Below are 27,194 nucleotides of genomic sequence, written 5' to 3'. Positions count from 1 at the left end.
CTAGGACGTCGACGGTGACTGGCTCCTGCGTGATCAGGATTCGGGTAGTAATAAGCGGCGGCAATTATCATGACGCATAGGCTTATCGAAGTAACGCTCCGACGCTGTATTCGTCTGTTTTCGGATGGATTCGAGGTCCAGGTCATCGTGTAGATCAACGTTCCTCACGAACCACGGAGGTCCGACCACTAACCTGAAAAAGCGGGATTGGAGGGTTTCTATGTGTATGCGGGTTGCGCGAGCGAACACAACACTCGCGTAGGTCATAACGGGCCTTTAGCAAGTTTTGTAAAGTGTCACATTGTCCCGATGGGACATTTTACTTCGCTTACAGATAGAGTCTGCCGAGAATAAACGCGACGCGGTCGCTGATTGATAAAACTATAAATTTAATATTTTAATAGAGTTAATGTTGTAGATACTTATTAACTCCATGGATATTATTGCCTAAATATCTCGAAAAGGAAATTGACGCGGCGACTAAATCTTTGACAACGTTTTCCTCATTCTTTCCTCTAAAGTTGTTCCCTGTTTTAGGATATACCCACATTTCTATAAATGTATATATCGGATTCTTGGGTATAAAAATAGGGAATAAGGAAAAAAAATGATTAACCAACTCAATAATCCTAAGGCTAACAAATACACTCAATTCAACTTAATGGTTCAAATTAATAAATTCATGCAAAGAAAACAGAGCCATTATAGTTTTTACTATTTTTATTTCCTAGTCTCAAACACAAATCAAGACGTACACGATTATTGCAAGCAAGATGATAAATAATGATAAATAATATCTCGAAATACAAAAAGATCAGTCAATACTCATTACGTACACGCTTTACTGACAACATTTTCTGTTATGTTTTCACTCGTGGATCAAGAACACTTTCAACCAAACAAATACATGATTAGAGCTATTTATATTCTACGTCTTTCAAAAACGCTGGAAGCTGTGGTGGTAAATATCTCAAGGAGTCCCAATAGCTGTCATCTATTACTTTACATTGGTCAAGTAATTTACTGTCGTTTCTGTTAATAGTCTTATCTTGGATTACATTACACGGTCCAGAGATTTTCAAGAGCTCATTCGAAACCCCTACATATCGATTTTTGTGAAACGAACATCCTGTTTCTACTACATAAAAACATTCCTCTTTAGACTTAACATTTGAATCATTCGAATTCGGTTTTATTACTATATGCGGATAATCTTTCAAAGTATTCAAATTTGATCTACGCGCTTTTCTAATATCATTTGTTTTAACATCCGTCCAGTTGAGAAAGGATTTTCTAGGTGTACATATGTTTCCTTGTTCTGAATGCTTTTCAATATTTTTGGCTAAGCATTGTAAATTATGGCATACGCATTTAAGTACATCGCACGTACTTTCATTAGGTATTCCATTACATGTAGTTGCTATAGATTTGTTATTCGGGTACCTATTTTTGTTTATTAAATGCTCTGATCCACGAATATTGCTATAGATACAGTTTTTATTGTGGCGTTGATTTTGATCAGCACTTTTAAGAAGGCTCTCGTCTATAATAGCGTATATATTTCCTGAAGCTGTAATCTTTAACGAACCCTTACTAAGAGTCGATTTGTTACTATTGAAATCGATTATTATTTCACCACTTTCAGTTTTAGTAACCGGCACAAATCCATTGCAATCGACCAAATAGTTTTTAAGGTTATTTATCAAGTTTGTCTTTGTGTCTTTATCTAGAACCACGATCAGTTTACCAGAAGGAGTTTTCTTTAATGACTCAGAAGATTGCATTAAAGTTTGACTGTCTGGAACTTTTTTGTCTTTTTTGTACACTTTCGAATCACTTTTTGACTTTACGTGCAAATCAAAAGAACGCTGGGTACTTAAATCTTCACATTCTTTTGATTCACATTTGTTTTTACTATTTTCTCTGTCTGTAACAATTTTAAAACTCTTAGACGAAGTCATCTTGAGTAAATGTCTAGTATTGGCTTCATCGTTTTCATCAAGATCTATAAGATAGTTTCCAGAATTGGTTTTATGCAATTTGAATTTACAAGTACCATTTTTGATGCATTCTTTCAATTGTTGGCTAAACCAACTCTCATATTCTTTATTCATAAGTACTTTAAAGTTTTGTGATGCCGTCAACTTTAGAATAGCAGGTGCTTCAATAATTTTGTTTGAAATTTTTATTTTCAACTTGTTGACTTGAGTACTATCTTTTTCATCGTCTTTTTTTGCCGATTTAGTAATATTATTACGATTTTTGTAATCCAAAGATTTTTTCTTTAATTTTTTAATGTAATTTTTATTGAAATTACACGATGACGACTTTTCGCGTGTTTTTGTTAATCTTTCTGGTGACAAGGATTTCGAGTGCACTAATTTTTCTAAGTTATTACTTTTTACGTTTAACTCACTCTTAACAGAATTTTTAGCGCTACGTATCTCCAAATACTTCGAACCAGAGCTGGTCTTTCTAATAGAAATCCTACTTCGATTTTGAACACATTCATCATTATCATCAAACCCTACAACAATACTTTCTGGACTTATATTTTTGACGTAGGCTAATTTATTTTCATTGATTCCATTTTCGATAAATTCTATAATTTTTTCATCTAATTCGGTCATTAATGTACCAGACTTAGAACTTGTTAGATTTATAATATGTTCTAAGATGTTAGTATGATTTTCATTTTTTTCTGCCACTATTTCTTCCACATTATTCTTATCTTTTGATACTAACAAAACATCGTCATTATTTTTATGTACAAGTTTCGAATCTTCATTAAAGGGAGGACAAACAGCTTTTAACGCTCTTTCCCATAAAATATCACAGTTTTCTTTATTGCAACCCTCGCAAATAACGACTTTTAGTTTTTTTGCATCTGTTGAAAATGGTATGAATAAATTTTAAAACGAGTAAATTACAAACAGAAGGAGCTTATTTTACGTGGGAGTACAAAGCTATTGAGGACAACTATATTGAGATACACTTATTAGTTGAATCCGATATCAGTGTATAATTAATAATAAATACTTAATTTCATTTAGATTTCAAATCCGGTTCTTGTAGTAGCTGTGTTTCAACTTCTATTTCATCTCTGGTAACATCACTCAAATCGTCTCGACCATATTTTGTCAATATCTCGATTCTCCTTACAAAAGAGTCAACGGTTACAAACTCTACTTGAGACATAAAATTTGCATTATCTAATATTTCTCCATCAGGAACTATTATATTATTTATCAAAGACTTGATATTGTCGTCCGTTTTTCCACCGATATCTCCATTTTTGTCCTTAGAAGTCAAATTTGTTGTATCAGTTTTTTCGTTCAACGTATTTCTGTGCACAGCTCGATTTACTGAATTATCTTTATTCAATAGTACAGCAATTCCCGTAGTTACTTTATTTCCATATTCATTTGTTGGCGTTGCATAAAAATCGCCTTTTAGGAATGGCTTAACTACATTATGGTCTTTGTTATTAGCATCGACTGCTGCAGTTGTATAACGTTGAACATTTTCGTTTTGTACAAATTCTCTCTGAGGTACGAATTCATCGCTCATTGATGAAAGCGGTCTTGAAATGATATAACCCGTCGAGCTACCAGAAGCTTTCGCGATCTCTCCAAACTGTATTTCACCCACATTGGCTACCTAAGAAAATTTAACTAACCTTAGCATCTCCTTGAGAACATGGTGGTTGAATTTTCGGGATCAAAATAAAACCACCATGTTAAGGTAACGAAAAATTTATTTCAAATTTTGCAACATCATGCCACACATACAAAAACAAAATCTAGCATAATTTATTGAAAACCAAACTTTCATTGGCAAACATCGAGTAACTTACTTTATCTATAGGCTGGACCTCAATGTACCTTCCCATTACTTCTTCAATAATACGATCGCGTGGACTATTCTCTAAATCTAAAAAGGATATTAAATCAGCGTCACAGTCAAATCAAACTATATAAATGTAATTGTACTCCCACGTTTATTTACAATACGTTCCTAAATCTTACCTCTGCAGACACAAGATTTGACTGAAGATATACTGCAATCGCAGAACTGAAATTGAAAATAAAATACCACAAAATATTACTTTGTTCAGTACTATAAACTCTTCATGTTATTATTATTCTCAGAGCAGCTAACGACTAGTGAAGCCAAAGTATACAGAAAGAGCGCCCAACTGGAGTTTAGATTTTTTATATTCGGATCGAACAAGTTTTTGCTTAAATAGTTGTATATCTAATGTTTAGTCCCGTTTCGGGTGCGCTAAAAGAAACCAACCTTTTCGTCCAAAACAGGAATCTCTGGTCGAAAAGGCACTGATAATCTGCTGCCTTTGGTTGGCGAATTTAGTATCTCCGGTCCCAGCACGCACTGAGCCGCCCTCATGTTCTTCGGATAGGCACAAGTAGAGTCTTTACAAGCGTCCGGCTTTAGGGCAGCCACCTCGGCTCCGACTCTACTAGGCACGGCTTGCATGGCGACGTCGGGACCGCACGAAGTCGACGTTTTGCGAGGACAAAATGAAACTTTACACTGAAAGCAATTACGATTCGAATTCAATGGTTTTTAATCGAGTTTCGGCATAGTTGTCACAAGCAGAGCTGCTACTAATATATATTTATTTATTTAAGAATGATAAAACTAAACGCTCGAATATTGATAAGATAAAACTAATTTTACAAGAGAAAGCCGATTGATTAATGGCTTCAACAAATAGCCTCGCAAAGAGATTAAAATTTATAAACAGTGGAAATCTTGTATATAGCTAAAACTCACAGGTAAAGTAAATATTGTGAATAGGATGAATAAAGTATAACAAGTTGCAATAGAACTTTATAGGAAACTAGCCGTACTCGCCCGCTTCGCTGGGAATTTAAAATTAACATTATTATTTATTGTCATTATTATTAGGGAGTCCAACGCTCATATAAACATTAGCCTATCCATTAAGTACATGTATTTTCTACATGAATGCCAAACTTCAAGTCAATCGGATACATGGTTCAGTAGTTATACCGGAACATCCGTAAAAACCACTATAGATATATATATTGGTATAGATATCAGTATAGATCAAAACGTATTTTATACAAAAATTCAAACAGCCCTAACACCAATGCATTATTTGCATTTCTCAAATTGGATAACGATTTCTAATTATATCTTTTGATGATGACTGCATTATAAAAAGAAAAACTATCTCTAAAAATAACATTATATGCCTATTTCGAAAAGACTCGATAATATAATAAATACGTACTGTTTCTGCATTATCTACTCCTTCTGGAATTGAAGGTTCTTCTGGTGGTAGAGGCGGAGCAATTTTATCACACACACAGCCTTTGCCACCTTTCGGACAGTTGCATTCACCGCCCCAGCGACGGCACGACTCCTGGGAGAGATTAGGACATTATTCAAAATGTTTATGTCATCTTTTATCCTTTTTATTTCCGCCTAATAATTCCATTTATGGATGTTATACATTTGTTATGTTAATAGATATAACCGCAAGTACAGCCAGCCCATTGAGTTTCGTGAGTGGGTCGCGTTTCCGATCCGATAGTAGATTCTGCGAAGCACTGCTCTTGCTAAGGCTAGTGTTAGCATATTTCCTCAGGTTGAGCCCGTGAGCTCACTTACCCGACCGCGTGTAGCTGGAATAGCCCCTTAGGCTACCAGTGAAGAGGTAGAGAAAAAGCAACTACATACAACTACCTCACAATACCCAATAAACAATTTACATAAGAACCTTTTTGGAAGCAGTCCCTTTATCCTCTTTAGGAGGTCCAACGACTGTAACTTGTTTCAAGCAAAGCATCAACTGTTTATGTGTTTCAGGGTCCATCTGAAATTCAGTCATTTTGAAAAATACTTGTTCGAATATTACTTATAATGTCGATGAGTATGATCGAGTTTAAAAAACACTAACTTCACATCTAGTTTTCACAGCACCGCCGACAATGGTTAGGTTCAAATGTTGCTTAACTGTAGTCAAAACGAAATCTTGTAGCAACTTCCTTGTGGCCGCATCCAATTTTCCGTTTCTACTTTTTTTCAAGCATTTCAATATCGCACCACCTACAGCTTTTCCTTTTTCGGTCTTCGCTTGCCTCTCTAGCACGGTATACATATTGTCAAATATGTTATCTAGAAGTTTCTCTTTGACGCTCATACAGACACAATCCAACGTATCGTCTGGCCTACATTTATCGTCTTCGTATAGACAATCCCTTTCAACAGAGCATCTAGGGCAGTCGGTGCAATACTTCCTGACGTCAATAGTATCGGTACACTGATGGCATTTAACACATTTCGTTTTGTATTTTGCGATTTCCTGGTCAGTTAATTTGATTTCCTCTAAAATCGATTGTTGCTTCTGAGCGCATTTATCTTGACATGCGTCATGAGATTTGTTTAGTAAATCAATTTCGAGGTTGAGTGCATCTCTCTAGAATAGATTTATTATGAATGTAAATTGAGAATTCTGTGAGATTTACGATGCTTTTTTGTTTAAAAAATCCTACTCTTGTTCAATCGGTTTTATGTGCAAATATCCATACTATAAATAATGGAAAGTGTACAGTGATCTTGTGCCGATATTGAACAGCAACCATGTTTATACAAATTAATACGTACAGATGTTAAATCAGGGTAGGTTTGTAAAATACACTTTACTTTTTTATCAATATGGAGTTTAAAAGAACGACTGCACAATACTAACTAGTAAATTACACCTATTAGTAAGCGATTACCTGAACCCGTCGACATGAGAAATGTCGACGACGACATGAGTAAAGAATTATTAACAAAAATTTAGCACTAAAAGAAATCTGTATACAAATTTAGACCAAATTAAATTTACCTCTGCCCTCAAATCTTCGTTTTCGATCCTTTTCTGTAGCAAAACCCTGCAGAGCTTCTGCAGGTCTTCTCGTGCGTCTTTCACGAAATTGATACCATCTCTCTCTTTTTTTTCTTTATTCTTTGTTTCGTCCGATATAACAGTTTGTTTTTTCGCTATATCTGATGCTAAATTAGCCACTTTTAGCTGTGAATGAAAAATGATTGGCTCAATTTTTTCCTAAACAAAATGGTTCTGAATCATCACAACTATCTTCGAGGTATTTAAACCCCATACTCCCTATTGCAATTTTGCAACTCTGTGCCTTTACTTCCTCTTTGATTACCATCGTGATCTTTGCACCAGGGTGCAGAGTTATAGTCCCAAAACGCGGTATCTCTCAGACAGACTCAGATCTAGATGTAGTACCTTCCATAACAACCCCCTATTACTTAACTACTATATTATCATTATAATCAGTATTAAGGATTATCTGAGTATTTTTAAGTTATATTTATTTTATTTTTAAGTATTTTTAAGGTACTTATATTAGTTGTGATTAATACTGATTTTGACGTCTACTACATCCAATCGTCCGCGGGTACTTACGTCAGAAGCTTGTTTCTTCGTTGTCAAAGATTTAGTCGCCGCATCAATTTCCTTTTTGTTCTTATCGATTCTCTTTTGGAAATCGTCAATTTCATTGTTGACGCATTTCAAATCGTTCGTTTTTAGATTTATCTTCTCCTTAATTTCTTTTTCGCATTTTTCAATGTTTTTCAATTGGGATTCTAAATCTTTTTTGTTTTTACGCCATTTCGTTGCACTGGTCTCAACTTCTTTTAACTGAAATGAAATGAAAGCTTTCAACATGAAATTTTATCTTATTATTAAGAGGTTTGGGTACAAAATTTATGGCGGTATTGGGTCAGCTTAGGACAGCAACATGTCATCTCTTCCCTCGGCATTTGTTAGTGACTGGGCGCATTGTACGTCCACAAGGGTGGGTACCACCATCCCACTTATTTGTGCCGTGAAACAATCATCAGCTCTGATTTAGAGGGTAGGGCACTCATAATACGATACAATTAAGACTCCGACTTTATCTATCAGTGGATTCACGTCGTAACTATGATCCCCCGTAAGCACTTTACGCCAGGTGCATCTCACACCCATAAAATTAAAAAATTAATTAAATTATCAAGTTCTTGACCACCTCTCGATTAATCTAAGCCTCTGAGCTTTACGCCGAATATTTTCATTATTCGCGGCCTATGATGACAATCAATTAAGAAAGCTACGAGATTTCATCACCTCTTCCAACAAAGTCTTCTGCCTCTCCAGCGAATCCTCTACTTTCTTTTTGTAAGCGTCTTCCATGCACGTCCACATGCAGTCCGCCTGTTTCAGCAATTGGATCCCTGCATTTTCCCTCTTCTCCAGATTCTGTATCTGATCTCGAAGCTCTTTTTGGGCAGCCATAAGAGCTGTTATTTTCGCATCGCATTGCTTGTCGAATGAGGCCGCCTTTAGTAACAAATGTGATAATAATCACAATAGAGTTTAGTGTAAATTTATTTCTCAATTTATTTTTAATTTTCTCTGTAGTCAGACAAGCATATGGGCCGTCAAGCAGTGAACGGTTACCGTCGGTCTTGACCGCCAGCAATGCCAACTAAATCAAATGGTGTTTATTTTTTCATAAAAATACAATCAAACTAGGATACCACCACGCCGTTTACAGTTTCGAGAGATCATAACTATTTCCATAAATAGATTAAGGTTGATCAATATCTATATGGCTTGCTCTATTTTTGCTTAACAACTAAAATAATACTATAGCATCACTAAATAGGACACAAAATAGATACTATTAATTCTTATTCAGTACAGAATTGTGGCACGAATCTATGGGCTCTGTAAACGGCTCAACATTCGATGTTCCAATGAGCTCATCCGCCCATCAGCTACGCAGAACAAATTCTAATTGACCGACTTCAATTATATCAAATATATCTTCGTCATTCACTATACCTCCTTGAGATTACAAAGGATTTTGGTGAGCGGTATAATGTCCTTGTCGCTCAGCGCCGGAGACTGCGATGTACAGCATCTCGGCGTTGATTTCGGATCAGGATTATTCTTACAAAAACTAAAACAAAATTGTGAAATAAAGACGAAATTTCTAAATTTCAAAATAATAGGCCACATAGCGCGAAGCTCGGACAGCCGGTGGAGCAGAAAGATCCTCGAGTGGAGACCACATACTGGCAAGCGCAGTGTGACCAGATAGACCAACGACCTGGTGAAAATCGCTTGTCACGTTGGATGCAGGCGGCAAGGGACCGACCGCACTGGACATCAGTTGGAGAGGCCTATGTTCAGAAGGGGACAGTGGACAGGCTGGGATGATGATGAAAATGTTACTTATTGCACATTAGAAATACTATAAAGTGAATCTGTTTCATGCGAATATAAATGGGCGAATTTGTTTTATTGTATTTTCTGAGAGCTTCTCCAACCACAGAATAATGAATACTTTTAAAATAAAATAAAAATTAAGGACTCACCAGTACTGTAAGTAAAATTAGAATATATGATTCTTTTTTTCATGTAACGATAATACTTCGACCCATGAGAAATTGTAAAGTTTTTTTCTCTCGATAGTATTTTAATCAATGGCATGTTTTGCAAGTGCTGTGCAAATTTCTAACAATGCTAATATACCATTATATTATAATTATTTTTTTAATATTTCTTTCCGTCTCTTGACGCCTTTACTAGGGATTGCCCCAATCGCAATCGAATGTGACGATAAACTTAATCGATAACTTAATTATATTCGTATACTAACGTTTTAACTTTGTTCAGAGCGTCCCTTCTCTGGTCGTCACCGTCGTCACGTTTACGACCCGCCATATAACAAGCTATGTGTTGCCGATGCGAGCAACTATCGCAGGAGCGAGACGAGGGTCGTGCGCAAAGCCGATTTTGGACTTCGTGCTAATTAAAAAAATAAAAATATAGATGGACGGTTACGTAATGACGTGCCTTTAACTCATAGATGAGTTACACACTGAGGGTCTCGCCAGATCTTCTCAGTGGGCTGCGTTTCTGATCCGATTATAGATTAAGTTGAGCACTGCTCTTCCTAGGACTAGTCTTAACAAGTCCTCCCGGGTTGAGCCCCGTGAGTGTAATTTAAAAAGCAAAAAGACAATTCAGGCAAAACAAAAGTGAGGGCTCTCGTAAAACGTACCTATTTAACAATTTAATTTTTATGACCGAACTAATGATGAGTACAGACATGTTCCAGTATATTAGTTCTTTTTTATAAAGGAATATCATATCTAGGAACTCTGTAGATATTCGTAATTACCAAGCACCGCTTTCTGCGGTAGGTAGAGTCAGATTACCTTCTAAATTTCATGAATGCAATGTCAAGAATGTCCGAATAAACTAAAGAACGTCAAAAAACATCGACATTTTTATGGCTACGGAACGCTATACGATCCCTTCCACTGTAATTAATGTAACCAAGATTTACAAATATGAACTACAAAGTTCACAGATATGAAACTAAGAAACCGAATTACATGGTTAATTTATTTAAGAGTAATAAATGTTAATGTAAATGTGAATGCAATTTTAAAGCTTAACCTATATTTTTTTTTTTTTTTTTTATTGCTTAGGTGAGTGGACGAGCTCACAGCCCACCTGGTGTTAAGTGGTTACTGGAAGCCCATAGACATCTACAACGTAAATGCGCCACCCATCTTGAGATATAAGTTCTAAGGGTCTCAATTATAGTTACAACGGCTGCCCCACCCTTCAAACCGAAACGCATTACTGCTTCACGGCAGAAATAGGCAGGGAGGTGGTACCTACCCGTGCGGACTCACAAGAGGTCCTACCACCAGTAATTACGCAAATTATAATTTTGCGGGTTTCATTTTTATTACACGATGTTATTCCTTCACCGTGGAAGTCAATCGTGAACATTTGTTGAGTACGTATTTCATTAGAAAAATTGGTACCCGCCTGCGGGATTCGAACACCGGTGCATCGCTCAATACGAATGCACCGGACGTCTTATCCGTTAGGCCACGACGACTACTATTTGACCTTGGTGTATTTTTTTTTATTGCTTAGATGGGTGGACGAGCTCACAGCCCACCTGGTGTTAAGTGGTTACTGGACCCCATAGACATCCACAACGTAAATGCGCCACCCACCCAAGTTCTAAGGTCTCAAGTATAGTAACGACGGCTGCCCCACCCTTCAAACCGAAACGCATTACTGCTTCACGGCAGAAATAGGCGGGTGGTGGTACCCACCCACGCGGACTCACAAGAGGTCCTACCACCAGTAAAAATTAGACAGACTTTGAATTACTTTTTTAAAATATTGCACGTGTATTCTAATCACGAGGTAGTTCAATTTACTCTAGTAAAATAAAATAAAAAAACCGTAGGTGTATGTATTATTAGCACCGTTACCACTTGTAGAAGAGTTAATTGCGCTAAACCCGCTCGGATAAAAACCAATATCGTTACTTTTGCTATATAAAATTCATGACATCAAAGAAATCGGTGGCGTGCTCATCACGCAGGCTTTACTGGCTTATAGCTGCCATATTAAGTCGATACTTTTTTATTTTATTTTTTACATCTAACCTTTACCTATCACGGTATAATACGATCACTATATTACACTATGAAGTTGAAATCCTTCATGGACTACATAAACTGGAATCACACACATTATCATATACATTAAATACACATATTATCTGGAACCGCTGCGTTCATCGACATCGACGTTTCCAAAGGTATTTTTTGCCACGTACCATCCGGCTATGAAATGAGCTCCCCTCTACGATGTTTCCCGAGCGCTATGACATGTCCTTCTTCAAACGAGGCATTTGGAGAGTATTAAGCGGTAAGCAGCGGCTTTGCTCAGCCCCTAGCATTGCTGAAGTCCATGGGCGACGGTAACCAGTCACCATCAGGTGGGCCATATGCTCGTCTGCCTAAAAGGGCAATAAAAAAAATACTCTATAGTCAAAACAGAATGCTATGACCACGTCTTCTGCTAGTTGAAACTTCTTAACCCATCAATAACTTAATGGCACAGGTTTAAAAAAACGGTATTATTTCGCCATCTTGGTATTAGTGCTTGAATACATAATGAGCTATTTAATGCTAATCTTCAAAAGAAAAAAAAAACCCAAAAAGTTTTTAATCGATACAGCAAAGACGATGTGCTTGTGGTGAAACTAATTCGTTACCGTAACTCACAGACTTCCTTATTGCCAAGCTGCCATGACAAATTTAATTCGCAAAAGTCAGCCCGATCTGGAAACATCTAGGAGGACGAGAGTTCATACCAGAGCTGAATGGTACTTAGCAAAGATTTAAATAAACATTACGTACGTTCCACACTCATCGGTCCTAAGCTAGGATTTGCTCCTGTTTTTAACTAGATACATAGAAATCCTGAGATATGTTTAACTAATCTATTTTTTTCTGGACATCCAGTCTCAAATGAATACGACAAGGTACCTAGGAGGTACCTATTTTAGAATCACTAGCTACTAAGCCAACAAGGCGATTGAAAGGATCGCATCATCTTGACACCCCGTACTAAATATTGTACAAATTACAAACATCTAAGCGCTCCGTGTGTTGGATTATCGAAATATCCTTAAAGACGCCTATTTAATACAGTGAAACGATACGAACAGCCAAATTACATGACGGATCTTCCTTCAGAATATTCCAGAAGTCGCGCATCAGTCGCGCGGCGACTTTATCGCCACATTCGTTGCGACACTGGACATTCGAGCCGCAAGGAGTTCCACTTAATTCTCTAATGAGTCTGTCTAGGGCTTTCTTGCGACGATGCAGGCAGTCCGGCATTTGGTTCATCTTCTTAAGTGAGCAATGGCTTTAATTTATTAATCTGCAATTCGAAATTGATATTCAAATCCTCCGGCAGCCACTGATTTAGAAGTAAACTTAATAGACGCGTCCTGGATGGCGGATATCGATATACATATTTAAAAAAAAATTTGCCAAATTTGACGCGCACTAATAGATTCCACCAGCCTGCTTGTACATGTAGCGATCAGTAGTGCATTTCGTTTTGATAAGTCACCCCTGAAGAGATACCACGAAAAATGATTCTTAACATCTCAAAATACTTTGGATTTATATTGAAGACGTTTATCGATTGCTCCGATGCCAAAGAAATAAAAAACATACCAGAACCCGTTGACACAGACGTAAATTTTTATCTCGCCAGTTTTTTTTTTTTTTTTTTTTTTTGTTGCCAGGTTCTTGAGTGGCGACCGCGTACTGGGAGACGTAGCGTGGGTAGGCCTCCCACAAGGTGGGCCGACGACCTATTAAGGTTCGCGGGGATCCGCTGGATGCAGGCAGCGCAGGACCGGTCTTTGTGGCGAGGCTTGGGGGAGGCCTATGTCCAGCAGTGGACGTCCATGGGCTGATAGATAGATAGATAGATAGTTTTTTTATTTTTTATTGCTGAGTTGGGTGGACGAGCTCACAGACCACCTGGTGTTAAGGGGTTACTGGAACCCATAGACATCTACAACGTAAATGCGCCACCCACCTTGAGATATAAGTTTTAAGGTCTCAAGTATAGTTACAACGACTGCCCCACCCTTCAAACCGAAACGCATTACTGCTTCACGGCAGAAACAGGCAGGGTGGTGGTACCTACCCGCGCGGACTCACAAGAGGCCCTACCACCAGTAAGCTACCTACCACCTTTTAACTCTTCATTTCATTACATTAAAGACTATCCACATTAAAGTACAGCAATGCACATTACCAACACGTACGGTTCTACAATATGTTTAATCTACATAAGGATAGTTATTACTACAGCAAGGAAAGTAATAAAATTAGAAATACAAAACGCTGTCACCGTACGTACTCTTAGACCAATAGATTTTCATTCTCCGACCTCGCGCAACGTGAATATATTTCCAAAATTAAGTGTCAATATTACTTTACTTCCATAGGAGACTTACAATAATATGGAATGTGAACTTTTCGTCATGATCTATGAAAAAACATGATTTGTACAATGAACAATTTTAATGCAATATTATTTTACAAAAATTTTGACAATTTCATGAGGCCATATGCCGTATGACGGATTTTATGTCGTAAATAATAATAAAAAAATGACTTAACTATATTATCTATGGAAATGGCTTGTATAGTTATTTAAAATTGAATCGCCATAGTGAGGAAATAAAGCTTTGACTTCTGCCAAAATGCTACAAAAACTTTAAAAGACTGTTACGGACTACACACATACATACCTACGCAGTTTTACTTACCTAACAGTTTATTTTTTTATTACTTAGGTAGATGGACGAACCCACCTGGAACCACAGCCCACCTGGAATGAAGTGGTTACTGGAGCCCATAGACATCTACAAAGTAAATGCGCAACCCACCTTGAGATATAAGTTTTAAGGTCTCAAGTATAGTTACAACGGCTGCCCCACCCTCAAACCGAAACGCATTACTGCTTCACGGCAGAAATAGGCAGGGTCGTGGTACCTACCCGCGCAGACTCACAAGAGGTCCTACCACTAGTAATTACGCAAATTATAATTTTGTGGGTTTGATTTTTATTCCACCATGTTATTCCTTCACCGTGGAAGTTAATCATGAGCATAATTTGTTGAGTACGTATTTCATTAGAAAAATTGGTACCCGCCTGGGATTCGAACATCGGTGCATCGCTCAACATGAATGCACCGGACGTCTTATCCTTTAGGCCCCGACGGTTTTAAGTTCAAGTTCTAGACAGTACTAAGTGAAGCACAAACATAATTGTGTAACCTTTAATTCAAATTCATAGTCATGAGTCATATGTTTCGGCTTCATAGACAGTGTGCTTAGTTCGCACTAAGCACTTACTTGTTCACTGCACCATGTACTGTGTAGCTCTCGATATCGTAAAAGTTTTTAAAGCTATAAACTAAAATTTGTTGGAACGTTTGCCTACGTTTGCCGCTAGGAGCGTGTTCCAACTGCATACAAATTTCAGTTAACTTTTACGCTGTACAATTAATAATACAATTCCGAAAATCACCACAAATCTCATGTGCTGTGCCATTGGCTTAGTTTATATGTACTTTATAACCCAGTAACCATTTATTTTGATCTCGTTCAGTAATCCAAAAACGGAGTAAAAATAAAAACAAAAAAAAATTTCACTGAAATATGTACCTACATAATTCGAAACTTGGACCATATAAAAAGTTAAATCGATAGAGAGCTCTGATTGCGGTAAACGGTTCCAAAAATAAATGTTATAACTTATAGTGACTGAAATAATTGTTCCACGTTAAAGGCCTCATCGCTCAATACAATAACACCGACTTCAAGCCCAAATAACAGAAATAACCAAGCGATAAAACTCAGTGTGTGCAAACAAATAGGGGCTACTTAAATTACATCCTGTATTTTCTACTTAAAAATAAAATATTATTGCTTATTCAAGAGATAACATAAATAAACACAAAATAATTAGATGCACTATTAAAATCCAATAGTTATGTACTTAATTTAAATCTATATTTTCTGCAAGAATATTTTAAAACGAGTGTCTGGTTCGGTAATAAACTCACGAAAACCTATTTGGTTCATTAAACAACACTACACTGGCCGAAAGAACAAATAATAATAATATAATACAAAAAAGTATATAGCCGGCAAACTTCTTGAGCATTTGTTGACGTAGTGGGGGTAAGTTTGCGCATGGTACACTCACGTGCAAAAACATTATTTACTCTGCGTCATAATGCAATTAAATTATTAAAATCAACATATGTATTTTTTTATATATTTATTAGAACATCAACAAAAAATGTAGGTTAATAATTGTAATAATTTAATCTTGGGGTAAAATAGATATTCCTTCTATTAAGTCAAAACTAGAGCTGTTGCCAGGTCTTGGTTCAGTTGAAGCGAAGCTGGTATTTGTATTTTTTTTTTCGTTATCATAATCTTGACCATCATCATCATCACTGTTTTCATCACCCGAGTCGCTATCATCGTGATTAGTCGACATAGGGCTCATCGGTGTAGTTTACAACTCGGTCGATTCGGTCTTCTTTTTTGTCTATAATTAATTATTTTTTGAAGATATTCGATTCGTAGTAATCGAATGTTACTTTTTTCAATTACCAGCTTCCGATTATTTTCTGTTCTTTTTTTCCATCTAAAGCCTAGCTCTTTCATAATACGTCGTAAGCTTCATTCCGAGCCATTAAAATTTATATCTTCTTTAAAATTTTCGAAGCCTTTCTACGGTACGGAGTTTCGCTGCTTGTTATGTAGTTATTATGATTACATCTTTTTATTACAGATTGAACGAAACTATCCATTCCGGTAACTTTCTTCTTCCCTGATCTTTTCTTACCCGGAGTCCGAAACACGGCGAGCAAGCCAGAGCCTTTAGCTTCCTTAATAATGCACCTAACAGTCCTCACTGATGGTTTTTTTACTTCCGAAGTCTGTTTTAATTTTTCCATATCATTCTTCCCCTGTTTTATAATGAAGCAATATACGTTGTACACAATTTTTCTACCCTTTCTTTTGAATACTACACCGGTTTGTCGCGGCATAGTGTATGTTTTATAAAAAATCAACAAACACTCAACAAATAGCAATGGCAACAAAGTCCACAAGTAATTATTATAACAAATAACTTAACGATTAATAACGATAGACTTTAATAATATAATAACTTTCCACTGTACGCAAGCGTACTTTTGGGAGCAAGCGGAATGAGGGCGCGGTGCGGGACGTAAGGTTCGACTGATCTACCAATAAAGCGCTCGATACGATTTCCCCTGCCGTCGCGCCTCACCCTCACCACCAAAGTGATCTAAAATTCGGTTCTGCGCAGTCAAGGTCATTTGCTCAAGATGTTTGCCGGTTACTATATATCAGTTGTTGCTGTAAAAAAAATGTAATGTAAACCATGGAAATAAAATTAAAAACTTAATGAAATTAGTCAGATATTCTCCTTAAATGTATTTATTAGGTTCAAATCTTTTCTTTTTTTGAATTTCTGACAAAATAAATTAATGGTTTTAATGAATTAAATTTATTGAATTTATCATAAAATATGCTATTGTGAGCTTTTTCGAAGCAAATTTGCAGTCGATCCGTTTGTGCCTGATAATCTTTCAAATTATTTTTATTGAAGTCGCCAGGCTGTAATATGTTTTAAAAAAACAAAACAACGCAATATTTATCATTTTGGAATCCAGAATTGTTCCGTCCGAGTTCCGAAACCTATGCACATACTTTGCTAGTTCTTGAAGTTCACTCGATGACAGAGTGACAGACCTAATTATAACTTAGGGGATACAAATATAACAAGTTCAATTTCATTTTAATGAAATTTAAAATATAAGATTAACTAAATTCTTAGTTATTAACTAGTACTAGTTAATCATTAGAGGTCAGTACTATTCTTAAATGATTTAAAATATTTTATATTCGAACGCACTAACCTCTAAACTCAAAGATACGACAATGTTGTGTTTGAACTTTAGAATTTTGTTGATAAACTTATGTAGATAAAACAAATCAGTCTGATCAGTCTCAAAGAAGACAGTAGCCATATTTTATGTCTTTGGACTTGATAAGATTAAAATAAATCTATGTAAATTATAACTTAGTAATAAATTTAATAAAGCTATGACGGAAATCGATCCAGTAAGTTTTACAAAAGTATTGAATTTAATAATATAATTACTTTAAGTATTTCTTCAATAACCTTCTCTTAACACTGCGGTATTTTGCGTTTATTATCAGCGTCTGGAAAAAGGGTGGGACGACACAAATTGAAAATCACCTCTTTCATTTCGTTACCTTTTTTTTCCCTACCTATGCTGATAACTTTGAGAGGCTATTTCAGCTTCGCCTTAACGTGTAGGTGAGCTCACGGGGCTCAAATCGGAGTGCTAGTTACCATAATATTGCTTAAAATCTTAAAAAATAATTACAGTAACTATTTCCATTTGGTACCAATTTTTTATTGTATTTCAGGAGCATCCTAGGAAATTAATTCCTGAATTATGCAATCAATTTTACCATTTAGGATGGGTGACTGGCACGGGTGGTGGTATATCAATAAAACAAGGGTGAGTTGAAAGAAATTATATAAATACTTAAATCTTTGGATGGTTTCTTCAGCCATATGCCAACTTATGTTGAGAACGTGCTTCTTCCATGTATTTCCATCTCATATAGTCTTTAAGTTATATGCAGTAAGTTTTTACACACCACTCTAGACTCTTCATCCGTCAGTCTCATTTCTATGTTCACCACGGAAATTTGTTGACACTTAACATAATAAATTAAACTCTCATTTGATTCATACAAACGAGGCAATAGAATTAGGTGTGGTGATAGTATCCAAGATGGTAGTATGTGGACAAAATAAATAAAAGAATATAATAATATGTGCCCAATCCCTTTAATAAGTTAACTAACGTAATCCACTAAGCAGGCTTGAATGAAACTATTAAATACACCTATATTTTTTAAATGTTTATTTTATTTGTTAAATTTTAATAATTCTTTATTGACAAAATAATACTAATCCAAAACTGTGAATCTTACAAAGTAATTCCTAAAACCTGATTGTTGTACAAGCTATGTGTAGTGTTGTGATAGTATGTGGTCTCCATTTCATAAAAATATTTTCTAAGTACAGGTTTTATAAAAACACTAGCTGTACCCATCCGCTTCGCTGGTTATTTAAAATTAACATTATTTCTCAACCCCACAAAGGTTTTCGTCATTAACGCCCCCGCAACTGGTGTAGGGAGTCCAACCCTCATATAAATATTAGCCTATCCATTAAGTACATGTATTTTCTACATGGATACCAAGTTTCAAGTCAATCGGATGCATGGTTCAGAAGTTATAATATAACGGAACACCCTAAAAACCATTATAGATTTATATGTTAGTATAGATGTGCTTCAAGTTTACTATATAAAATAGTAAAACATAATTTTATGAATATGAAAAACATGAACACAACTAAATCAAAATTTAATATGTGAAATCACTAATTTTACAGAGACAAAATTTACATTGCACCTTCAGGAGTTCAGAAGGAACGCATGAAAGCCAATGATCTGTTTGTCCAAACAATTGATGATGAAGATTTAGAATTACCACCACCGGAAAAAAAGTTAGTATTTTTTTTTTTAGTTTACTGTAACTAAACAAACTTTTTAGTTTATTATCTAAATAGTATTGTTCAGGTCAGGAATCTGTATATCATATAAGCTTTACTCATTTATTTCAATAAAATACTAATTTAAAAATTTTCAGGTTGAAGAAAAGTCAATGCACCCCGTTATTTATGTTAGCATATAGAATGCGCAATGCAGGTGCTGTAATACATACACATTCTCCTCACGCAGTCCGATGCACACTGTTGTATGACAAGGTGTTTGAGATCACGCATCAGGAAATGATTAAGGTACTTTTTAAATAATTACGATTAATCAATTTATTAATACCTCAAATTAAACAATAATTCTATCTATGTTACCATTTAAGCTTCTTACTAGAATTTCAATTGATTTAAAGGTTGTCCAGAATCTAGATCCCATAATAAACAATATGAATTTCTATAAAAGCCATGCTGTAATATGATAGGTTTAGTGTCAAGATTTTCCTTATTGATTTGTTACATTCAATCACTTTGGTGTCATGGAATCAAATACATGAAAATTCTATACTTCTACCAAAACCTTCTTCTTATATATACTTCAACCAAATTCTAACTTGTCTCAATGATTGTTCTGTGAACAGACAGGCTCACAGCCTGCCCCACGTTAAACGGTTTCAAGAGTACATTGAAATCTAAATTAATGCTGCGACCTTCCTTCAAACAGAAGTATAAGTATAATGTTTAACTCTCTCACCTTTCACGCTTAGAAATAGAAAAGCTGTTGGTACTTAATCTATTCATCATAACACACCAATCATACAAAAACATTATCTATATTTTTTAGGGCATCAAAGACACATCCCTAGGCCGATATCTCCGTTATGATGAGAAATTAGTAGTCCCAATAATAGAAAACACGCCTTTTGAAAAAGATCTAGCCGGTAGTCTGGAAGAAGCTTTAAAGGAATACCCTGGGACTAGTGCAGTGCTCGTCAGAAGACACGGAGTGTACGTATGGGGTGATACGTGGCAACAAGCTAAAACAATGTGAGTTACAAGAAATTGTTTAATAGTAGTTTTAGAAACACATAATTAGCCTTTTTAAGGCCTTTTTTAGCCTTATATAGGTAGGTATGTCTGGTAGGGTCTTGCTATTATAGCCACTTTTTCATTAATAGTTGACACGAGAAGCAAAGGTGATAGTTTTTTAATAAAATTTAAGCGCTCTGATGAATGGAAGGATTTAGAGGAAGGTGTAGACCTAATAAGAAGTGGATGTATTGCGTGAAAGACGATGCGCGTAAGAGGGGAGTGAGCGAAGAAATGGTGTATGATAGAGGAGTTTGGAAGGAGAAAACATATTGCGCTGACCCTAGGTGACTGGGAGAAAGGCAGGAGAATGATGATAATGGAGTGCTCTGAGAAATTGCTTAAAATGATACCATCGCACCGCCCGCCATCGGAGTAGAGTTCATTCATACTACCTGAAGCCACTCCGTTCATCCACGGTGCGTTTCTAGAGATCTTTTTTGCCACGTACCATCCGGCTATTCCCCTCCACGGTGTTTCCCGAGCGCTATGACTAGTCCTTCTCCAATTGTGGAGAGTATTAGACGATAGGGAATCGGCTTGGCTCTAATCCTGCCATTGCTTACGTCAATGAGCGATGGTAACTTACCATCAGGTGGGCCGTACGCTAGTCTGCCTACACGAGTAATTATAAAAATAGACATAGATGTGTTGTTCATCTTTGGCTGTGTCAATACAAAAATCCTTCATAGAAATATTTTCTTAAATAGGCCTCTGTATATCATGACTATTCACAGAAGAATTGAAATTAATTTAATATCGACAGGACGGAATGCTATGACTACCTATTCGAGATGGCAGTGGAAATGAAAAAACTAGGACTCGATCCAACTTTTAATCCGGAAACTGCACAAAATGGCCAAAAAACATCCTAGTTGCTACAGAAATTATTAAATTCACTTGTGAATCATGTGATATTCTTAAATATTACAGTTAATTATTTTAATTTAAAATCAAGAAATTTGTTAGGATAAAGAACTCAAAATGAACAAAACATATGGTCATGTTACAATAAAATGATTAAAGTGAAACATTTCGACAATCTGCTCTTTTGTCAATAAAAATTTAATTATTCAACATTTGTGATATAATATAATCAATAATATATTAATATAACCTGTTGTTCGATTATCAACTTTATTGCAAGTTCCAATAAAATATATTTTCATCATTTACGTTTTATTTAAACACATTAGTCCTTCCGTCTTCTCTCAGTAATTCGGCCACTATACTTTTCGAAGGCACACACGGTTCTTTGACTTCTCTCTCGCCGAAATTCTCTTCTCCGCTTTTAATCTTTCTCCTACTGATCCCATGAGCACTCGAAGTACATTCCTTTAGAATTAAATCCTTAATGTCTTGAAGCTCTTCTTTGGTTAGGATTTTTGAAAAATGTTGACCGGATGCATCTTTATTTGCCATTTCATACAACGTCAAAAGGTCTTGATTATTTTTAACTTTTTTGTCGCCATTCTGTTTTCTCTTTAATATCTTTCTTAAGTCGTCCAAGTAAGGTTTGTTTTCGGGTATTTCATTGTCTATGATTTCGACTTCTTTTCCGTTCATTTTGTGCAAATCATCGTCTGTCACTCCAAAGTTACGTTTTAAATCAGAAGTGAATTTATTGAGCAATGGTAATTCTGAAAAATAAAAATAACCTACATGTGTATGTGTATAATTTAATGAACAAGCAAAAATAATTTCGAAACCTACCGTTCTAAGATGGAGGTTTATTTATTTATTACATACATGGGTAATCGATTTCGTGGTAAGAGATGACCGAATCCTATATACATAGTAATTCGGCCTTTAGACATTGGGTCAATGTTTCAATTCTTTTGTATGACTACCTACTTCGCGGTAGAATTAGGCAGAATGGCGGTAGCTGCCATTGGGACTAACAATAAGCCCTAACACAACAAGTGTGAAGATAAAAAAAAGAATCGCTGGATTTTTGTGTAATTCCCCGTAAACTCCATCTATTTTACTTAGATAATGAAGATTATTAAAACAACTAATAAGCTAAAAAGTCGAACAACCAAAGGCCTTTAAAAATATCTAGTTACGACTTTCGAGCTTATCATATTACCAATATACATATAAAATACATAAGAACATAATATATTTAATTTTGTTTTATATACGAATGTTATATAACAACTTATATCACTAGGCAGGCAATGATTGAAGAATCAGACGAAAATGTTACATGATTAAATTTAAAATCATAGAATTTTAAAGAATTCATACAATCATAATGTACTTAAGCTATAAAAGAAATATTTGTGATTATTTATTATGTATCGAGGGATGAAAAACTTTTTTGGTTTAAGCGACATTTCGATCAATACGCGACGTTTATCTTTGTAATTAATGGTCCGTTTTATTTCATATTAGTATCAACAAGTCGATGTTTTTAATTGAACTTCAATTATGTTTAACACATGCGAATAGCTGAAAAAATATTTTTGTCAAGACATTTTTTCCAAATTTTAAACTTTAAATGGCTCTCCTGTGAAGCTGCACAAATATCGCTTAAACCAAATTGCCTTTCACCCGTCTACATGTATGTATGTAAGTATATATAAATAAATAAAAAAATTACCGTTTCCAGACTGGTCTTTGTATGATGGTTTTATTGAAAAGAAAACTCTCATCTTTCGCAGAGCGACCGACTCCCCGGTCCCAGACTGACCGAACACGTCGTACTCGACACATACGACCCTCTCGTCCAATTTACGCAGTTCGATGTTATCCTTTTTATATTTTGTAAATTTTTCGATTATGACTTTCACTCGAGGCGCTTCGGATATTTCTATGTTCTGTGATTTTTCGTAGTCGATTTTCGTTAGGCGATCTTTTGAAAAGACAAGTAATCGATTTTATTTAATTGAACAACTTTATTGGATGTTATGTCGGGGTCCAATCTGCTGGTCGGACCAGATAGGCTTTACCCTCTTTTTTCTTTTTCCTACTACCTATGCTGATAGCCTTGAAAGGCTATTTCAGCTTCACCCTAACGTGTAGGGTGAAGCAGAAATAGCTCACGGGGCTCAAACCAGAGTGTTGCTAACACTGGCCTTAGCAAGAGCAGTGCTTCGCAGTATCTACCACCGCATCGGAAACGCGACCAACTGAGAAGATCCGGCGAGAAACTCAGTGGGCTGTGTCTATGGGGTTACCCTCTACACTTCAGTCCACGACACCATTCATGCAGCCGAGGATAGACAGAGCTGGCACAAGATAGTCCAAGGGGAAGTTATTCAGAGAGGTCACGTTCCTTAGTATTGAGGATTATCAACGTAAGATAAATGTCCCGCTCACCGGTATCTGGTATACCAACAAAGATCTTCCAATGAAGAGGCGAAATTGCCCGATATGTGCCATTCCGCCTTATTTAGATTACAAACAATAATGGTTCGTAGCATTTTGTTTAATGCAGTCGATCAAAATATAGATGATGTTAAGATATTTATATCGGAACATAAATACAACCGCAATATGAAGACTGCGGCTTGGCTGTGCCCCTGGCATTGCTGACGTCCATGAGCGACGGTAACCACTCACCATCAGGTGGGCCATATGCTAGTCTGTCAACAAGGGCAATAAAAAATATATTTGCAAGCGACTTGAAGTATAAAGTTGAAGCAACGATCATTTGAATAACAGTTAAATCGACATTTAATTTACACAAATGCGCGATACGACAAACATATAAATATTATTATATTATTTTGATTACCTTCTACACTAGCATTATCTATGTACTTGTCGAGTTCGTCGATGTTCTCAACGCTCTGCCACTGCGATCCATCGGACGTGGTCAAATACTCGTTAACAGGAGGATTACATTGCGAGCCATGCTCGACTTTATTTGAACTGACGCAAATCACATTTTTCAATTCCTTCAACTTCCCTATTGTGTTAGGTATAATCGGCCCTATGTTATCGACTTGATAGAAGTCATTCTGTGGATATTACTTTTTTAATATTAGTATTTCACGAGACATGTTGTTTGGTTGATCCAAAATTGTCATCATGTTCATTTCATGTTTCAAAATTTATTTTAAATGTATTCTACTTGCATAGAATTTTGACACTTGCTCCAATTTTAATAAGAAGCAGAATGGGTCCACGAAAAAATCCTAACGAAGCTTTTGTCCGGATAAAAACCCATATTTTGGCCGAATTAACGCTACGGCCGTTTATTGTGGCGGACTATGAAAGAACCTACATCCACCAGTGGAGATACAGGCTGACAATTTTGATGACGCCAGGGATGGGAGTGAAGGGCAACGCGTAACACTATTTCTCGAATTGCTCCGAGTACTTCCAACCAAGCACGTCGTCAGGTTTGAGCCCCGTGAGCTCACCTACTAGTTAAGGTTACGCCGAAATAGCCTCTCAAGGCTCTCAAACAAAAAAAGCAAGCAAGGTCTCAAGCTTAGGTAGGAAAAAAAAACCGACCAAGAAATCGGATTATAAATTTCCACTTTCTCAAGCTAAGCACAGCGGAACTAACTTGTGTTGTTATTGATGATTACAATAAACAAACTCATAGACAAGTTAATTTCGAAAGAAATTTTAAAGCAACAACAGTAGGCAGAGGCTTGGTGACTATTTACCGAGTGGACCTTGAAGAAGAATTGTTGATTTTGCGTAATCTATTGTGATCTTTACCCACCAACCCACCTGTTTATAATCAGGGCAATTCGTGAACTGTCCAAAATCCCTTTGCTCTGGCGCCACGAAGCAGCTTCTGTTGGTCATGGGTTTGGCGAAGTCCTTGCTCTTCGGAGCCAACACCACCTCGAGCTTGGCGCCCAACTCCTTGTAAACTTTGACTCGAGTGTCGCTCTCGTTTTTGGGCACCTTGCCGTAGCGCCGCTGGTGTCTGTTCATTTTTATTTTATTGTTATTATTATTATTTCATTTTTGTGGTCGCGTTTGACCAGGGTTTTTTTTTTTAAGTTTCATGTCATATCTGTCTTAACTGACAAAGAGCTCGAAACAAATAGGTATGAAAAATGAGTTCTGCTTTTGAAGAATCTAAAGGAAAATAGTGATGGACCTAAAAGAAAACATATACAAGAATGACCTTTTTTTTCTTGGGATAAAATTAGATAAATGAAAATAGGATCGACTATAAAAAAGAATAATAAAAGTGGAATCTTATAAACATGTGCTACCGCAACTGATTACGCAAATATAATTTTTCTTTGTATTTCATTTTATTATTCAGGATTTTTCTTTTACGGAGGAAGTCATTCGTGAAGATTTGTTAAATAAGTATTCCATTAGTAGAACAATTAGTTTTTTTAATGGACTGCGGGGCGAGCAAGCTATTTAGTACGCGACTGCTGCGCCGGTGTTCGAATCCCGGAGGCAGATTATCAAATTTTCTAATGACTACGTATTTAACAATAAATGTTTACAAATGACTTCTACACGGTAAAGGAATAACATCGTATAATATAAGTCAAATCCGCAAAAAATAACTGGTGATAGGGCGCGTTGAGCCGGCACTGGTAGGTGCCGCAGTGGGTGGGCAGGCGTAGATTTGGGTACAACCCCCCCCCCCCATGATCTACGCGTAGCCACAAGAGAGTCAGGTCCCGTCGTTCGAGGCCCCGAAGACGGCGACAGCAAACATCAGCCCGGACTCACTCACAATACTTATACCCCGGCTTTACGTAGGAAATTGTGATTCAAATTGATCCAATACGTAGCCGGGGTATTCAAGGTATCATTCGGACCAGATATCTGGGTCTCCGTTAGAAGAATAAGGCAGGCTGCACCGTCTCCAGGTGGTACGGTGCCAAGGTTGCTATGCAAGCCCATAACATTTCTGAAATCCACATTAAATGTGGAATGGGGAGTCGCCGATGAAACATTTCTTTTCCGTGCCTTCATAATAGTCGTTTTATTTTGTTTTGGGAGAGTGAGATTGGGTGAAGTAGGACGTCCGAGTTCAAATCAAGGCAATACCTGAATAAGGCGCGAAACAAAGTGTACGCTCGACCACGGGTTGCATGAGGGACTGACACAGGGCATAGAAGGGTCCCCACTCCACTCTGCGTACGATCGCCAGGATCCACTCCGGTCTCCGACTCCGACACGACGACCGCACGACAGGATTTAAGCCGGTTGGCGTGACAGCTTCCCGGGGCGGAGCTTAGTAGTGACACTCGGGTTCAGGTCCCCCACTGATCGGTGGGCGGCAGCGAATACCGTTTCACTCGGTCTCCCTATACCCCGTCAATCAATCACGTCCCGCAAGATCGCTTGCACCTCTGCTCCGCATATTCCATGCGTCACTAAGATTCACCCTAACAAGGAAGAGGAAAGGCAAGGAATAGAATTGGCTTTCCAACCCACACGCCGGAACACAGCTAAGCTATTTGGCGGCGGACTCTAGTTCGAGGGTGGTCGCCAGACAGTCGGACTAGGTCCTACCACCGTTTATTTTTTGGACTCCCGCTTAGCACCACCCAGGGGTCACCACCAGGGAAGCGGGAAGCACCAAACCCCCTTAAATATCTAATGCGTCTGAGACCCTAATGGACTTTTTGGAAAAGCCTGAGAAGTCACGTCCACGGATTTTGTTTTAATGTCCTACAGTTTTGTATTTTCACAGTTTGAACCTGTGTGCTTAGTGCAAATTCTTTAACGTTCTCGATAGCGTAAAATTTTGTGTGCAGTTGTAACAGCGCCCCTAGTGGCAAATATAGGCACACGATCCCATTCCATACAAATATGAGCTAACTTTTACGCTATCGAGAACGTTAAAAAACTCACACTAAGCACACTGAAGAGACTAGAAATTAACAAAATAAGTTTTTCCCTGCCAAAAATTCGCAAGCACATCTGTCAAGCAACTATAATAAAATATCCTCCTATGGTTAGTGTTATGTTTGTAATAAATGTTAGTGTGTCACTGGCCGTCTTGAGTATCACTTGTCCCCATACACGCTAACACAACATTGGC

General features: G+C 36.8%; 3 protein-coding genes across 4 annotated transcripts; 1 reads left to right on the top strand and 2 right to left on the bottom strand.

Annotated features, from left to right (window-relative positions):
* Positions 1-702: 702 nt before the first annotated feature.
* LOC101745641 (uncharacterized) lies at positions 703-14,074 on the bottom strand. Of its 2 annotated transcripts, XM_004921649.5 has the most exons (14): positions 13,826-14,074; positions 12,607-12,826; positions 9,717-9,865; positions 8,897-9,014; positions 8,177-8,389; positions 7,472-7,708; positions 6,884-7,069; positions 5,951-6,469; positions 5,771-5,866; positions 5,282-5,413; positions 4,300-4,554; positions 4,029-4,074; positions 3,857-3,933; positions 2,897-3,660 (listed from the first exon to the last, which is right to left on the bottom strand). In XM_004921649.5, exons 2-14 carry the CDS (start codon positions 12,790-12,792, stop codon positions 3,046-3,048), a joined length of 2,829 nt encoding a protein of 942 aa, XP_004921706.3. In that variant the 5' UTR covers positions 12,793-12,826; positions 13,826-14,074; the 3' UTR covers positions 2,897-3,045. The 2 variants fall into 2 exon arrangements, with proteins under 2 accessions (XP_037875453.1, XP_004921706.3); XM_038019525.1 differs by lacking the exons at positions 2,897-3,660; positions 3,857-3,933 and adding an exon at positions 703-2,887.
* Positions 14,075-17,221: 3,147 nt separating this feature from the next.
* On the top strand, positions 17,222-21,377 carry LOC101745355 (probable methylthioribulose-1-phosphate dehydratase). The gene is made up of 6 exons (XM_004921647.5): positions 17,222-17,640; positions 17,974-18,068; positions 19,016-19,129; positions 19,273-19,423; positions 19,962-20,164; positions 20,973-21,377. Exons 1-6 carry the CDS (start codon positions 17,623-17,625, stop codon positions 21,079-21,081), a joined length of 690 nt encoding a protein of 229 aa, XP_004921704.1. The 5' UTR covers positions 17,222-17,622; the 3' UTR covers positions 21,082-21,377.
* On the bottom strand, positions 21,028-26,524 carry LOC101745502 (uncharacterized). The gene is made up of 5 exons (XM_004921648.4): positions 26,195-26,524; positions 24,899-25,277; positions 23,949-24,174; positions 22,812-23,063; positions 21,028-21,846 (listed from the first exon to the last, which is right to left on the bottom strand). The coding sequence occupies exons 2-5, from the start codon at positions 25,106-25,108 to the stop codon at positions 21,386-21,388; spliced, it is 1,149 nt and encodes a 382-aa protein (XP_004921705.1). The 5' UTR covers positions 25,109-25,277; positions 26,195-26,524; the 3' UTR covers positions 21,028-21,385.
* Positions 26,525-27,194: the final 670 nt, after the last annotated feature.

Source organism: Bombyx mori, chromosome 23 (genome assembly GCF_030269925.1).
Source record: "Bombyx mori chromosome 23, ASM3026992v2".
In the NCBI taxonomy this organism is placed as follows: domain Eukaryota; kingdom Metazoa; phylum Arthropoda; class Insecta; order Lepidoptera; family Bombycidae; genus Bombyx; species Bombyx mori.
Note: the sequence above shows the minus strand (reverse complement) of the source record. Positions and strands in the feature narration are given on the sequence as shown.